This window comes from Oryx dammah, unplaced genomic scaffold, assembly GCF_014754425.2.
Source record: "Oryx dammah isolate SB20612 unplaced genomic scaffold, SCBI_Odam_1.1 HiC_scaffold_11058, whole genome shotgun sequence".
Lineage (NCBI taxonomy): Eukaryota > Metazoa > Chordata > Mammalia > Artiodactyla > Bovidae > Oryx > Oryx dammah.
Genome location: NW_024080452.1, coordinates 1714105 through 1731597, shown reverse-complemented (window position 1 = coordinate 1731597; position 17493 = coordinate 1714105). Strand labels below are relative to the sequence as shown.

The window sequence follows — 17493 nt, the reverse complement described above, 5'->3', positions numbered from 1 at the left end:
ATAAACAGATTTCCAATAGTGTAGTCCTTTGTAGACAAGAGAAGTCACAGGCCCATTTGAACATGTACCATAACAGTTTACATGCAGTAGAGGTGACAGAATGTGGGCTTACTGATATTTTTCTGATAAACTCACCTCTTATCTGTAATGACATGGCCTAGGCTCATAATGGTGAAAAAATGGAGTGTGCAAATTCTAAAAATCCATAAAAGACCTGACCTGTACTAGCTGAACACACAAGAAAGACTTTAGGGGACAGAGGTCAGGAAACAGGTGTGTAATTCTTGAGAGGAGGGTCAGAAAGAAGTAAAGCTTTCTGAGGTCTATCTCTTTTGTAGACAGGAAGATATAGCCAGGCTAGAGTCTCAATTCTGCAGTTATTAGTTAAGTGACCTTGGGCAAATCGCTTGTCTCTAAGACTCTTTTATCTGTAAAACTGAATAATGATAGGACGGAATAATGGTGGTATCTGTAAAACGGATGATAACAGCTCTCATGAGGCTACATGAGCCAAGGCGCCTAATGTTTCTAACAGAACATTTATTATAAACACTCACTAATTGGAAGATAATATTATTGCTGTTGGTACTTCTTGCTGCCAGTCGCTGGCTCATCAGCATTGAAAATAAAAAACCTATCCCTTCAACCCTTCAAAGGGCACGTCCTTTGAGTAGTGATTCTTAACTCTTCAGGCCTGGACGGAGCTCCCTCCTACCCTGGGCCGGGCCAAGCCACAGCCCGTGGCCGCGAGTGCAAGCATCACCCCCCACGCTCGTCTCTCCGCAGCACCCACCTGTTTCCCGAGCCCAGGGCAGTGCCCAGGCCACCTGTGCCGCGGTCCAGCACCCGGGCGCCGGTCCAAGCCAGCAGCCTCCAACTGGGCATGGTGAGGCCGGGAGAGCGCAACCCCTTCACCCTCGGGCGCCCTGCCGCTCGGCTCGGCTTTCAGGGCGCCGCAGCGACCGTGTCCCAGTCCTGTGAACCGTCCGAAGCTGTCCCGCAGCCTCCCACACTGCCTTCCCGGACGAAAAAGAACTGCCAGAGCCATTTCCGGTCCGCTCGCAAAGCGCGCCGGTGCCGGGATCGGCTCCAAGAACTAGAGTTCCGCCTCCGGAATAGTCCTAACTTGGCTCTGAGTTAGGGTGGGGTGGGTAGGATCTGGCTCTCTATGGGGTGGAAAAAAAGAACTAGACTCTTGGAATTTAAACTTAAGAGAATGAGGCAAACTAGGGACAGGCTTCTTAAGGAAGCGAAGTCACTTCTAAGTAGTGCCCGTTGTGGGGCAGCTCATTGTACTAAGCAGCTCTTCATATTCTTATATTGGGTTATGTTCAAAACAAGAAGGTCGTTACTTTTATATTACAAATGAAGAAATACAGACAGTGCTGGTCCAAAACAGATGGAAGAATTGGTACTAAAACAGGACTGACATGTAGACTCTGGCCAAGTTGATGTGGTGTGACTTCCGGGGTGGATCATAAAAGGTATTGCTAGTGTGTCTTGGGCTCTTGGACGGCTCTGTATGAGGAAAGCCAGCAGTCTTGTCCTGCAGGACTTGTCCCTGTGGAGGGGCCCATGTGAGGAGGAACCATCTTTCCAACTAGGAATTAACCACTTAGGAATGGATTCCTCTGGTTCCAGGCAACATTTCAAATGACTGCAATCATGAAAGACTGAGCCTAAACCACCCAGCTAAGAAACTCATGAGTTCCTGACCAGGAGAAACTCCTGGAGAGAGTAAATGATTACTAAATTATTTTGTACAATCATTTATTCCTAATATACTTTAGGTACAAATAAACCTTTGTCCTGGGTTCCAGAGTCAGCCTAATCACCATGTGTGATTTTGGGTATTCATTCTATTACTTTGTTTCCTTCTTTGCCAGATGAGTGCGTGTAGAAATTCAGAAATAAAAAGACTTAAGCTATTTTAAGACCTTCTTTTATCTGAGATATGGCTATGCTCATTTAAAAAGTCCAGGCCATGGTCAATTCCTGATAACTACTTGGACTGTTCTATAAAGATAAAATTAGAAAACAAAGAATGTTCTCAAAATCTTTGTTTGCTCATGCTAGCCTGGCTTCCCAGTTATTTGAGAATAGCCCTTTACTGAATAAGCATGTCTTGAGATATGCTGTATGAAAGAAGCTGGGAATAAAAAGACTTGACTACAACTGCAAATGGCTAGCATTTCTTGAGCATATAATATGGGATGAGTATTGTGGAAGCCCTGGAAGTCTCAGTCAGAGACTACCAGGAGCACACTTGAATTCATAAATTTAAGTTTCATTAGCTTCCTGCAGCAAGAGAGAGCATACACCTACAAATGAGTCATAATATTTGGACTTACACTGGGTGGCATGAAGGAAACAGACTTCTTTTGAAATGGATACTATTCAGCAAAAGTTCAGCATTTGGGCATCACAGTAATTTTGTTGGAAGTAAGAAGGACAATGTGAAACTAGGGATAATGATGGTGAGGGAGAAGATCTGTTTTGAGGATAAGATTTTTTGAGGAAAGAACTGTTTTGTAACTGGAGTGTGGCCTTGGGTGTGGTCTGTTAGAATTATTGTGTTGACATTCCATTATAAATTAAATACTGAAATCTGATTCCTAACAGAATTCATGTTCACTCTTTGGTGTATTTCCTCATTTGATCTTTATAATAACCCCATAGGATAATACTATAATTATCTCCATTTTACAGTTTAGAAAATAAATACAGAGAGACTACATGACTTAAGTTCTTTTGACTAGTTAGGGCCAAGATTTAAATCTCAGCAGAGCCATTCTGTTTCTTTGATTCTCTAAGACAAGTATGTTATTACCCTTGCATTGGAATTCCTATATCGCTGAGAGGAAAATTGGTAAGTGATCATATCACACATGGCAGTCTGTGAGGTCTGAGGAGGCAGCCAGTCAGTTTAACCTTTGCCCCTAGTGCCAGAACTCTCCTAGTCCATGATGGCAACCTTCAGCGAAGGTTGTCCTTAGCAGACACCATCATTAAACCAAATCAAAACAAAACATGCTCTGTCTGCTGTCAGGTATTTCCTGATTGACAGCTGGGATTGGGAAGTATTGTCTTAATTTCATCACTACAGTGTGCTGCTAATTGACAAGAACCAATCCAGTTCTTGAGGGACCTAGCCAGGGCTTCTCTAGGGCACTGATCTCCAGCTTCCCAGCATTTCTGATGTCATCCTTCAGACAGTACCATGGCCTTGGGACCCTGATACCATTTTGCCTCTCTGGGACTTCAGTTTCTCACTGGAAAAAAGATAACCCTGTTATCTTCTTTTAGTGTTTTGTTGTTGTTGTTCAGTCACTAAGCCATGTCTGACTCCTCATGACCTAATGCCAGCCTCCTCTGTCCTCCACTATCTCCCAGAGTTTGCTTCATGTCTATTGAGTTGGTGGTGCTATCTAACAATCTTATCCTCTGCCACCCCTTCTCCTGTTGCCTTCGATCTTCCCAGGCATCAGACTCTTTTCCAATGAGTCAGCTCTACCATTAGGTGGCCAAAGTATTGGAGCTTCAGCTTCAGCATCAGTCCTTCAGTCGATATACAGGGTTGCTTTCCTTTAGGATTAACTGGTTTAATACCCTTGCATTCCAAGGGACTCTCAAGAGTCTTCTCCAGCACCACAATTCAGAAGCATCAGTTCTTCAGTGCTTATTCTTCTTTATGGTCCAACTCTCACATCTGTACATGACTACTGGAAAAACCATAGCTTTGACTATCCCAACCTTTGTCAGCAAAGTGATGTCTCTGCTTTTTAATACACTGTTTAGGTTTGTTAAGCTTTCTTTCCAAGGAATAAGAATCTTTTAATTTCATGGCTACAGTCACTGTCTACAGTTATTTTGGAGCCCAAGAAAAGAAAATCTGTCACTGCTTCCACTTTTTCCCCTTCTATTTGCCGTGAAGTGATGGGACCATGTGCCATAAACTTAGTTTTTAAAAATTTGAGTTTTAAACCAGCTTTTTCACTCTCCTCTTTCACCCTCAAGAGGCTGTTTAGTTCCTCTTCCCTTTCTGTATTAGAGTGGTACCATCTGTGTATCTGAGGTTGTTGATGTTTTTCCTGGCAATCTTAATTCCAGCTTGTGATTCATCCAGCCCAGCATTTCACATAGAAGTGAGATAATCAGGGTGACAATATTCATCCTTGTCATATATCTTTCCCAATTTTGAACCAGTCTGTTGTTCCACATCCAGTTCTAACCATTGTTTCCTGACCTGCATACAGTTTTCTCAGGAGACAAGTAAGGGATCTGGTACTCCCATCTCTTTAAGAATTTTCCACAGTTTGTTGTGATCATAGTCAGTGAAGTAGGTGTTTTTCTGAAATTCCCTTGCTTTCTCTGTGATCTAAACGGATTTTGGCAATTTGACCCCTGGTTCCTCTACTGCTTCGAAACTCAGCTTGTACATCTGGAAGTTCTTGATTCATGTAATGCTGAAGGCTAGCTTGAAGGATTTTGAGCATAACTTGCTAGCATGTGAATTCAGTGCAATTGTGCGATAGTTTGAACATTCTTTGGCATTACCCTTCTTTGAGGTTGGAATGAAAACTGACTTTTTCCAGTCCTGTGGCCACTGCTGAGTTTTCCAAATTTGCTGGCATATTGAGTGAAGCACTTCCACAGCATGATTTTTCAGGATTTTATTTATTTATTTATTTTTATGTTTTAAAATTAATTTATTTTATTTCTTAATATAAATTTATTTATTTTAACTGGAGTCTAATTACTTTACAATATTGTATTGGTTTTGCCATACATCAACATGAATCCACCATGGGTGTACACGTGTTCCCCATCTGAACCCCCTCCCACCTCCCTCTCCATACCATCCCTCTGGGTCATCCCAGTGCACCAGCCCTGAGCATTGAATCTGGACTGGCAATTCATTTCATATATGATATTATACATGTTTCAATGCTATTCTCCCAAACCATCACACCCTCACCCTCTCCCACAGAGTCCAAAAGTCTGTTCTATACATCTATGTCTCTTTTGCTGTCTCACATACAGGGTTATCATTACCATCTTTCTAAATTCCATGTATATGTGTTAGTGTACTGTATTGGTGTTTTTCTTTCTGGCTTACTTTACTCTGTATAATAGGCTCCAGTTTCATCCACCTCATTAGAACTGATTCAAATGTGTTCTTTTCAATGGCTGAGTAATATTCCATTGTGCAAATGTACTATAGCTTTCTTATCCATTCATCTGCTGGTGGACATCTAGGTTGCTTCCATGTCCTGGCTATTATAAACAGTGCTGCGATGAACATTGGGGTACACGTGTCTCTTTCAATTCTAGTTTGTTCAGTGTGTACACCCAGCAGTGGGATTGCTGGGTCATGTGGCAGTTCTATTTCCAGTTTTTCAAGGACTCTCCACACTGTTCTCCATAGTGGCTATACTAGTTTGCATCCTCATTAACAGTGCAGGAGGGTTCCCTTTTCTCCACACCCTCTCCAGCATTTATTGTTTGTAGACTTTTGGATAGCAGCCATTCTGACTGTTGTGAAATGATACCTCATTGTGGTTTTGATTTGCATTTCTCTGGTAATGAGTGATGTTGAGCATCTTTTCATGTGTTTGTTAGCCATCTGTATGTCTTCTTTGGAGAAATGTCTGTTTAGGTCTTTGGCCCACTTTTTGATTGGGTCGTTTATTTTTCTGGAATTGAGCTGCAGGAGTTGCTTGTATATTTTTGAGATTAGTTGTTTGTCAGTTACTTCATTTGCCATTGTTTTCTCCCATTCTGAAGGCTGTCTTTTCACCTTGCTGATAGTTTCCTTTGTTGTGCAGAAGCTTTAATTTTAATTAGGTCCCATTTATTTACTTTTGCTTTTATTTCCAATATTCTGGGAGGTGGATCATAAAGGATCCTGCTGTGATTTATGTCAGAGAGTGTTTTGCCTATGTTCTCCTCTAAGAGTTTTATAGTTTCTGGTCTTATGTTTAGATCTTTAATCCATTTTGAGTTTATTTTTGTGTGTGGTGTTAGAAAGTGTTCTAGTTTCATTCTTTTACAAGTGGTTGACCAGTTTTCCCTGGAGAAGGCAATGGCACCCCACTCCAGTACTCTTGCCTGGAGAATCCTATGGATGGAAGAGCCTGGTAGGCTGCAGTCCATGGGGTCATAAAGAGTCGGGCATGACTGAGCAACTTCACTTTCACTTTTCATTTTCATGCATTGGAGAAGGAAATGGCAACCCACTCCAGCGTTCTTGCCTGGAGAATCCCAGGGACGGTGGAGCCTGGTGGGCTGCTGTCTATGGGGTCACACAGAATCAGACATGACTGAAGTGACTTAGCAGAAGCAGACCAGTTTTCCCAGCACCACTTGTTAAAGAGATTGTCTTTGTTCCATTGTATATTCTTGCCTCCTTTGTCAAAGATAAGGTGTCCATAGGTGCATGGATTTATCTGTGGGCTTTCTATTTTGTTCCATTGATCTATATTTCTGTCTTTGTGCCAGTACCATATTGTCTTGATGACTGTGGCTTTGTAGTAGAGCCTGAAGTCAGGCAGGTTGATTCCTCCAGTTCCATTCTTCTTTCTCAAGACTGCTTTGGCTATTCGAGGTTTTTTGTATTTCCATACAAATGGTGAAATTATTTGTTCTAGCTCTGAAAAATACTGTTGGTAGCTTGACAGGGATGACATTGAATCTATAGATTGCTTTGGGTAGTATACTCATTTTCACTATATTGATTCTTCCAATCCATGAACACTGTATATTTCTCCATTAGTGTCCTCTTTGATTTCTTTCACCAGTGTTTTATAGTCTTTCAGGATTTTAAATAGCTCAGCTAGGATTCTGTTACTTCCACTGGCTTTGAGTACAATAATGATTCCTAAGGTTCACTTAACTTCACACTCCAGGATGTCTGGCTCTAGGTAAATGAGCACACCATCATGGTTATCCAGATTATAAAGACTTTTTTGGTATTCTGTGTATTCTTGCCACTTCTTCTTAATCTCTTCTTCTGGTTTAGGTCTTTACTATTTCTGTCCTTTATCATGCCCATCTTTGTAGGAAATGTTGAAGAGATCTCTAGTCTTTCCCATTCTATTGTTTTCCTCTATTTCTTTGCATTGTTCATTGAAAAAGGCCTTCTCATCTCTCCTTACTATTCTCTGGAACTCTGAATTCAGTTCAGTTATGTCTTTCCCTTTCTCTAAATCATCACAAAGTTTTTGGCACAGAACAATTACTCTTATTTTTTGCATGCTTTCTGTTGGTCAAGAATTGAGAAAGGGCATAGTGAGGACAACTTGTTTTTGCTTCACTATGTTTGGGAGCTCTGCTGAGATGATGGAAGACTGGGTGATGTCAGCTATTGTACTGAAGTATTTTGAAGGTTTCTTCACCTCATGTCTGGTGTTTGATGCTACCTGTCAGTCAGGACGTCTACTAGGCTGTTCTCTGGAACCTCTGTAGGTGGTCCTGTCACGTGGTTGCTTGGGGTTCCTCATAACTTGAGCATTGGATCCCAAGAGCAAGCATCCAAAGAATACCAGATGTAAGCTGTGTTACCTTTTATGACCTAACCTTAGAAATCATGTTACTACTTCACTTCAGACACATACTGGTCCAGATTTGAAGAATATAGATCCATGCCTCAATGTGAGCATTGAGTCGCATTGTTGAAGAGCACAAGAGATGGAGGACGTGGTTACTGCCATCTTTAGAAAGCACTGTTGCTCACAAACACTATGTGCATACACATGAAAGGATAGAATGGCATCTAGGCAACTGCAGGGATTGATCAATTGCTGGTCAATTGTTGGCTGACCAGTTCCATGATAGGTGTTCTCTGTGAAAAAGCTTCAGATTATGTCTGGCTACACATAATCTGGTTGGAGAGAGAATAAGATTCATTCAAGATTTTCTCCTGCTTCCTAGTGCAACTTCTTGGTAAGTATCTAGTGTTTCCTCTATTTGGGGAGAAGGCAATGGCATCCCACTCCAGTACTCTTGCCTGGAAAATCCCATGGAAGGAGGAGTCTGGTAGGCTGCAGTCCATGGGGTCGCAAAGAGTCGGACACAACTGAGCGACTTCACTTTCACTTTTCACTGTCATGCATTGGAGAAGGAAATGGCAACCCACTCCAGTGTTCTTGCCTGGAGAATCCCAGGGACGGGGGAGCCTGCTGGGCTGCCATCTATGGGGTCGCACAGAGTTGGACACGACTGAAGCAACTTAGCAGCAGCAGCAGGAGCAGCCTCTATTTGGAGAGACAAAGGCAAGGCTTGAGGGACTATGAGCATTCAGGAAGACTTGAATATGACTCAACATGAACAGCACATTCTGGGACACAAGAGGAGACTGACCATCAAACAGGTTGAGCTACTAACCCTTGAATGCCCACAGCCAGGCCTGTGCCTCCTAGTGGCAAGGACTGTGCTGCAGAGGTGGGTCCAGGAGAAGTGACTGGCTGCAGGGGTAGGAGGACACTGCCAAGCTGCTCAGGGGTCAGACAGTGACAGCATTTCCTACCTCTGTGGTATTTAGACTCCATCCAGGCCTAGCAGGATTGTCATGGCAACTTGCCTGTGTGCACCGCTGAGCTGAGACAGGATTCTCTTAGTAACTGAGAAGCCCAGGAGATGATGCTTAAAATAATCTTTTATGCCCAGGCAGAAATGCCTTTGCAGTTTTGTTAACCATGAAGCATCATGGGGCATGACTTTCACTCCCACTTTATTTCAAAATGGAACAAAATGCCTTTTTAAAGCAGGAATTTCCACTAAGAGCCAGATGCTCTCTTTGTTCTGCAAAACATACATCTTGCTGAAACCAATGAGCATCACACCCTAGTTTCTGAGAGGAGCTGCTGGTCACTATTATATAAATTACCTTCAAATAGGCCAGGCCATCTCTGATATCTCTGGTCTCATCTCCGCTCTTTTCTATTTCCTATTGCAGTCCCAGGTAGTCTCTCAGTAGGGCAAATAGTTAGCTTGGCAACAGTTTAACACTTTGGCTGTTTAGTCTGACAGTTTCTTGCATCTGATGCCCTCCTGCTCACACCACTTCTCCAATTTTTCCTCATCTCCAAGGCCTGCCTCCCCACAGAAGACTCCCTTATCATCACTAGCCCTGCTTGTTAATTCTTCTTTCTAAGTATTTTATCTCTTACATTCTTATACAATATTGTTCTCTTTTATTATAAGTAGTGAGGAGCCTTAAGTTTACAAGCCATTACAAATTCTTTCAAGGCAGGGTAATATATTTCCTCAGTTCTCCCAGAAATCTTACATTTATAATAAGAGCTCCAGGGAAGTTCCCTGGCAGTTCAGTTATCAAGACTCCATACTTTCACTGCCAAGGGTGAAGGTTCCATTCCTGATTGCTGAACTAAGATCCTGCAAGCCATGTGGCACCACACCATACCATAAAAAAAGAAAAATATATATATAAGAACTCTAGAAACACTTGAAAATTTTAGTGATGATGGTGGCACAACTTTGTGAATATACTAAAAACCACTGAGGTATACACTTTTAAATGGAGGATTTGAGAAATCTATATGCAGGTCAGGAAGCAACAGTTAGAACTGGACATGGAACAACAGACTGGTTCCAAATAGGAAAAGGAGTATGTCAAGGCTGTATATTGTCACCCTGCTTATTTAACTTATATGCAGAGTACATCATGAGAAACACTGGACTGGAAGAAACACAAGCTGGAATCAAGATTGCCAAAAGAAATATCAATAACCTCAGATATGCAGATGACACCACCCTTATGGCAGAAAGTGAAGAGGAACTAAAAAGTTTCTTGATACAAGTGAAAGAGGAGAGTGAAACAGTTGGCTTAAAGCTCAACATTCAGAAAACGAAGATCATGGCATCTGGTCCCATCACTTCATGGGAAATAGATGGGGAAACAGTGGAAACAGTGTCAGACGTTATTTTTCTGGGCTCCAAAATCACTGCAGATGGTGACTGCAGCCATGAAATTAAAAGACGGTTATTCCTTGGAAGAAAAGTTATGACCAACCTAGATAGCATATTCAAAAGCAGAGACATTACTTTGCTGACTAAGGTCTGCATAGTCAAGGCTATGGTTTTTCCTGTGGTCATGTATGGATGTGAGAGTTGGACTGTGAAGAACGCTGAGCGCTGAAGAATTGACGCGTTTGAACTGTGGTGTTGGAGAAGACTCTTGAGAGTCCCTTGGACTGCAAGGAGATCCAACCAGTCCATTCTGAAGGAGATCATTCCTGGGATTTCTTTGGAAGGAATGATGCTAAAGGTGAAACTCCAGTACTTTGGCCACCTCATGCGAAGAGCTGACTCATTGGAAAAGACTCTGATGCTGGGAGGGATTGGGGGCAGGAGGAGAAGGGGACGACCGAGGATGAGATGGCTGGATGGCATCACGGATTCGATGGATGTGGGTCTGAGTGAACTCCAGGAGTTGGTGATGGACAGGGAGGCCTGGCGTGCTGCGATTCATGGGGTCGCAAATAGTCGGACACGACTGAGGGACTGAACTGAACTGAACTGAACTGAAATGAACTGAACTGAGAGATGCTGTTGTTGCACACGTTGTAGGAAACATGGAAGATGAAGGCCTGAATATCTAGAGGGATTGGATATTATGCAGTATTTCCCTCCCAAGGGCCAGCTATTATCTGGTTGTCCCTCCAAAAGGTTGTAAAGGCAAAGTTGTGAGCCCCGAAGGGGCTCAGGAAAAAAGCATGAAACAGGAACAAAGGTGACCGGGCACAACATTTGAAAGAAGGAGATAGCCCAAGGGTATAACATAAACTGATTACAATCAAATGGGTCCAAAATGACAGACAAGTCAAATTTAAGTAAACTTTGCTTCTCAATCTGCAAGCTAAAATGACACACCCAGAAGTACCATGATAGTTCCAGTTTCAGTTTCAGTTTAGTCACTCAGTCATGTCTGACTCTTTGTGACCCCATGAATCGTAGCACACCAGGCCTCCCTCTCCATCACCAACTCCTGGAGTTCACTCAGACCCACATCCATCTAATCCGTGATGCCATCCAGCCATCTCATCCTCGGTCGTCCCCTTCTCCTCCTGCCCCCAATCCCTCCCAGCATCAGATTCTTTTCCAATGAGTCAACTCTTCGCATGAGGTGGCCAAAATACTGGAGTTTTAGCTTTGCATCATTCCTTCCAAAGAAATCCCAGGAATGATCTCCTTCAGAATGGACTGGTTGGATCTCCTTGCACTCCAAGGGACTCTCAAGAGCCTTCTCCAACACCACAGTTCAAAAGCATCAATTCTTCGGTGCTCAGCCTTCTTCACAGTCCAACTCTCACATCCATACATGACCACAGGAAGAACCATAGCCTTGACTAGACGGACCTTAGTCGGCAAGGTAATGTCTCTGCTTTTGAATATACTATCTAGGTTGCTCATAATTTTTCTTCCAAGGAGAAGCGTCTTTTAATTTCATGGCTGCAGTCACCATCTGCAGTGATTTTGGAGACCCCCAAAATAAAGTCTGACACTGTTTCCACTGTTTCCCCATCTATCTCCCACGAAGTGATGGGACTGGATGCCATGATCTTCGTTTTCTGAATGTTGAGCTTTCAGCCAACTTTTTCACTCTCCTCTTTCACATTCATCAAGAAACTTTTTAGTTCCTCTTCACTTTATGCCATATGGGTGGTGTCATCTTCATATCTGAGGTTATTGATATTTCTCCCAGCAATCTTGATTCCAGCTTGTGTTTCTTCCAGTCCAGCGTTTCTCATGATGTACTCTGCATAGAAGTTAAATAAGCAGGGTGACAATATACAGCCTTGACGTACTCCTTTTCCTATTTGGAACCAGTCTGTTGTTCCATGTCCAGTTCTAACTGTTGCTGCCTGACCCGCATATAGATTTCTCAAGAGGCAAGTCAGGTGGTCTGATATTCCCATCTCTTTCAGAATTTCCCACAGTTTATTGTGATCCACAGTCAAAGGCTTTGGCATAGTCAATAAAGCAGAAATAGATTTTTTCTGGAACTCTCTTGCTTTTTCCATGATCCAGCATATGTTGGCAATTTGATCTCTGGTTCTTCTGCCTTTTCTAAAACCAGCTTGAACATCTGGAAGTTCACAGTTCATGTATTGCTGAAGCCTGCCTTGAAGAATTTTGAGCATTACTTTGCTAGCGTGTGAGATGAGTGCAATTGTGCAGTAGTTTGAGCATTCTTTGGCATTGCCTTTCTTTGGCATTGGAATGAAAACTGACCTTTTCCAGTCCTGTGGCCACTGCTGAGTTGTCCAAATTTGCTGGCATATTGAGTACAGCACTTTCACAGCAACATCTTTCAGGATTTGAAATAGCTCTACTGGAATTCCATCACCTCCACTAGCTTTGTTCGTAGTGATACTTTCTAAGGCCCACTTGACTTCACATTCCAGGATGTCTGGCTCTAGATGAGTGATCACACCATCGTGATTATCTGGGTTGTGAAGATCTTTTTTGTATAGTTCTTCTGTGTATTCTTGGCACCTCTTCTTAACATCTTTGGCTTCTGTTAGGTCCATACCATTTCTGTCCTTTATTGAGCCCATCTTTGCATGAAATGTTCCCTTGGCATCTCTAATTTTGTTGAAGAGATCTCTAGTCTTTCCCATTCTGTTGTTTTCCTCTATTTCTTTGCATTGATCGCTGAAGAAGGCTTTCTTATCTCTTCTTGCTATTCTTTGGAACTCTGCATTCAGATGCTTATATCTTTCCTTTTCTCCTTTGCTTTTCACCTCTCTTCTTTTCACAGCTATTATTAAGGCCTTCACAGACAGCCATTTTGCTTTTTTTGCATTTCTTTTCCATGGGGATGGTCTTGATCCTTGTCTCCTGTACAATGTCATGAATCTCATTCCATAAAAAGGCACTATCAAAAGACCAAGGAGTGGGTGGTTCCTCAATTGTTGGAACGATCCTCCCACTCATTAGCATATGAAATCACCCAGCTCAGGAAAACACCACATTTCATGGCCTTGGGATACACCCTCTCTAATGGCATATACTCTGTGGACTGTGCTTCTCTCTGAATCTGAACAAATCTACCTCTTAGCTATTACTGTGTCTCTCATTGAATTATTTGCAGTGAGACATCAAAAACCTGAACTTCATTAGGTCTGAAACCAGGCACTGTGGGTTTAGGCCGTGCTCAAGTTCCAGTTGAATACGACTAAGTGACTAAGCATAGCAGAGTCCCTGCCACGTAGATTTGAGTGCCAATCTTAGGTAAACAATTTCAAATGCAACTTTCAGAAATGGGAAAATTATAAGCTGCCCAATACTTTGTAAGCAGTGGACTAGATGGAGAGAGGAGCTGAAGGATGAGAGGAAAAAGCAGTGGGAAAAACATGTTGAGGAATCCCCTTCATAACTTGGAAAATCTGCTTAATGCCTGACCTGTGCCCACAATATTTATTGGCCTGATCCTTGGCACAAGGAGGTTAAGGACAGAAGAACCCTCACCCACTTGGGCAACAGCTACTAGGTCATAGCAGATAGTGGAGCCTTCAGGACAAACTGGGGAGTAGCCCCTGCCAGAGTCCTTCAGTTGCACTCACTGCTGCTCACCTGTTCACAGGGTGTTCAAGGAAACGAGAAACAAGAGATTGTAAAGGAATTAAGATTTAGTTAGCCATATGTTCTTCCAGCCATAGGAGCAAGGACCGCCTACCTTAACCGGAGGTCTTCTGAAATCTGAGACTGAGTTGCATGAGCCCTCTGCTGAGTTTGTGTTTGCTGTCCCCATTTCCAGCATGCTGGGCTTCTTGTCACTTCCACTGCACTGCGTTTTCTTTGAATTCAGCTTCCACTGCATCAGCTTTTACCGACTTGGGCTTCTGCTGTGCTTGGCCTCCGCCTTACAGGGGCCAAGCCAAGGTTGTTTCAGTCAGGTGAAATCTGAGAAATGGCACCAGATATGTTGGGGGAGTGTGTAATTTTCTTGGTTCTGTCTTACCGCAATAAAAATTTGAAACGGTGGACCAGTGTTATAGCTCTGTTACAGCTCAGTTTTATTTGGCAAGCAAAGGAAAATACATCCTTGAGGCATGAGGGTGGGCCAATCCAAAAGAAGAGAGAGGCTCAGTTTTGGCTCCTCTTTTTATATGTTTTTTATCCTCTCCCTGAACCTGCCCTGTGTAATTTGGGCCAGCTAGCATGGCTGTTTTTTTTTCACCTGAGGTTCTCACTCTGGTCCTCAGACCTTCCTTTGTTCCACTTTTTGTGTGCTTCTCCATTCTTTGTCTTTTATCCACCGCCATTTTGGACTCCTTTTTTCCTATTCTAACTACCTAACAAAAGAGACTTAAACTGAACATGATGTTAATTTTTGGACTGTGGCTATATTTGATGATATTTTTAATCACTTCCAATTCATTTGATTTGTATTCAACTCTAAATGAATTAGTTTCAATTATGAAATTATTTTCTCAGACTAATTCAGTCCCTGTGGGTGTACATATTTTTCATATCCTGCACTCCAGTCCACTTGAGTTTGACTTTGGTGGTTTTCTGTAATGCGAGGATTGCAGTCTCAGTGGGTCCCAGTTGCCAAAGATTTACCTGTGGATTGTTAATGTATGCAGAAAGTCCTCTTTAGCATTTTATGTCACTTAGAAAAATCATTCAGTATGCAAGAGGGAAGAAAACATTTTTCTTTTGAATTATGCCATGCCTTTTAATCACCCGTGAAAGAAATTTCTTTCTTAGAAATCTCATCTGGCCATCAGGATGGAGTGATAATGGGGGAAGTCCTGTCTGTTCATATTAGAGGGAACTCAGCCAACCTTCAGCTCTGCTTTCCGTTTTACAAAGTGAAAGCTAATGAATACATGTGCATATGTGTATATAGATGTATAAAAGAAAAAAGCACTCCATATACTGTAAGAAAACAATGTATGCTTGAATCTGTTTTATTTTCCTTTTAGAAATTTTTGGGCAAGACTAGAGAAATTATTCATGCCGTCCGAACTTGAAGCTGTGTTTACAGTCCGGGGAAATGTTTTACATTTCATCAACATGACTGCAACTTTAGGGCCCTTTTGTGTTCTCAGGAATCACAGAAACAGTCAGGAATGAAATGGCAGACTGGTATTCCTTTGTGAATCCACTCTGGGCTTTTAAAATTAGAAATCACTATACTGCTGCTGCTGCTGCTTCTTCTAAGTCGCTTCAGTCGTGTCTGACTCTGTGCAGTCCTATAGATGGCAGCCCACCAGGCTCCCCCGTCCCTGGGATTCTCCAGGCAAGAACACTGGAGTGGGTATCTATAAGTTTTACCAAATTGGAACCACGTTTGAAATCTCAGTGTTCTTGGGTAAACTTCAGAATTATATTATCTGCCCTCAAGACCCCAAAAGGTCAAGGTCCCAAGCAGTTACAAATCCCAATATTTATTCCTGACGTTCTGCTTACATGTAGGGCTTCCCAGGTGGTACTAGTGGTAAAGAATCTGCCTGCCAATGCAGGAGACTCAAGAAATGTGGGTTCAATCTCTGTGTTGGGAGGAGACCCAGGAGTAGGAAATAGCAACCCACTTCAGTATTCTTGCCTGGAAAATTTCAGGCACAGAAGAGACTGGCGAACTACAGTCCATGGGGCCAAAGAGAATCGGACAAGACTAAGCGATTAAGCGGTAGTTTACTTGTAAGTAGCAGAAGCACATCACAATGTGAAGAAGGCTTAGATGCATTTTGACTATGAAGAAGAAAGAAGAATGGGATTGTGGGAATGAATGCGTGCTATTATTAGCAAATGTGAAATTCTTGTAAATATTTTATGTTGTTTCTTTTTCTCGTCAGAGTTATTAGATGAATGATACATCATGTAACCCATGAGTTCTTAGAGCAAACAGTGCATTCACGTTTAAAATGTATCTCCATCATATTAAAAATGTTCTTTGTTCAGTTCAAACATTTAGGAAAGCTTTGCTGAGTGCTGTTCTCTTCTTGGCTATATTTTGGAAAACTAAGCATGGAATCAGTGTCCATGGTGGTGATGGTGGTGGTTATTACACCAAAATCTGATTTGTGCTTGGCAGCTGCATTTCTCAAAAGACTGTGGGGAGGTCTGTCACTGACCAGAGGGGCACCTCCTCTTACTGGTTTAGCCCTGCACACTCTGATATTGTATCTGTGCTGACATTAGGACCCAAAGGCTCTGCTCTCTGGGAGAAACTCGGGTCCTAGTTGGAAAGAGTTCTGACAGAGGTATGCCCAGACGAAAAGGGAACTGGTATGAAGAATACTTAGCCACGACTTGGTTTGGGAGGGCTTCTGAGAGGAGTTGTCACCTGAGCTGAGAACTCAAAGATAAGCAGAAGCCAGCTGAGTGAAGAGAAGGGTGGGGGAAGCTTCAACAAATGGAGTGTGAAGACGTGGTTAGGTGGCAGCGGGATGGCTGAGGTAGGTGGGGAAAGTGGGCAAAGATCAGATGAAAATGTCAGGTACGTGTTATGTTCAAAATCACTTTAAAGTGAGCTATTCTATTCTGAAGTTGGTGGGGAGCCACTGGAGGTTTTAAACAGGGTGGTGAGAGGCTTAGATTACAATCATCACTCTGGAAGGGTATGGAGGACAGATCTGAGGGAGACAATGTAAATAAGAAAAAGCAGTTAGGAAGTTCTCTTATATTCCAGACAAGAGATGATGAAAACTTAAACTAAGTCAGGGCAGTGACTATGAAAAGAAGGATAAAAATGATGTTGACAATTATAATAGCAAGTGTTACAATGTGTTATATACTTGCCATAGGCCAGGTGTCACGGGTGCTGTGCTGTGCAACCCAGACCTCCCCTTTAGGGTTGAAGGACTTGACTCCAAACCACCCCTCATCTTGAGGAAGCTCACGTCACTGGCTGGTGACGTGAGTAAGGGAGTATAAAGACCTGGCTGTCTTGCCCCAACTCAAGGTAACTTGGAAGGACTATCCCAGCTTCAAATCCACCTTTTGCAACCCAACATTTCCTCTGCCCAGGATCACTTCCTTCTCTCTCCTTCCACAGGTCTTACTTCCAAGAATTTTCTCTTAAGAGCTCTTAATAACCTACCTGCACACTAATATCTGTCTTTGAGTTCACTTCTTGGGAAACATGCAATAGGATTCTAAGTGCTTACACACATCACCTCACACCCTACGAAAAGCTGTCAAGGTAGAAATTATTCTCCCCGTTCCACAGATAGGAAAGTTGAGGCTCAGAGATACCAACCAACTCTCCAGTAGTATGGAACAAAGGACTGTATCCAAATTGGGGAAGGAGTACGTCAAGGGTGTATATTGTCACCCTACTATTTAACTTATATGCAGAGTATATCATGAGAAATACTGGGCTGGATGATGCACAAGCTAGAATCAAGATTTCCAGGAGAAATATTAAAATAACTTCAAATACCCAGATGACACCACCCTTATGGCAGACAAGGAAGAGGAACTAAAGAGCCTCTTGATGAGGGTGAAAGAGGAGAA

At 42.6% G+C, this 17493-nt stretch overlaps 1 protein-coding gene across 1 annotated transcript in view; it reads right to left on the bottom strand.

Moving 5' to 3' along the window:
- LOC120860382 (39S ribosomal protein L3, mitochondrial) overlaps positions 1-1075 on the bottom strand; it is a 54564-nt gene extending 53489 nt beyond the window's left edge. The window contains exon 1 of the mRNA XM_040236183.1: positions 794-1075. Within this exon, the coding sequence (XP_040092117.1) occupies positions 794-885 (92 nt within the window). The 5' untranslated portion in view covers positions 886-1075. The remainder of the gene's footprint in view (positions 1-793) is intronic.
- Positions 1076-17493: the final 16418 nt, after the last annotated feature.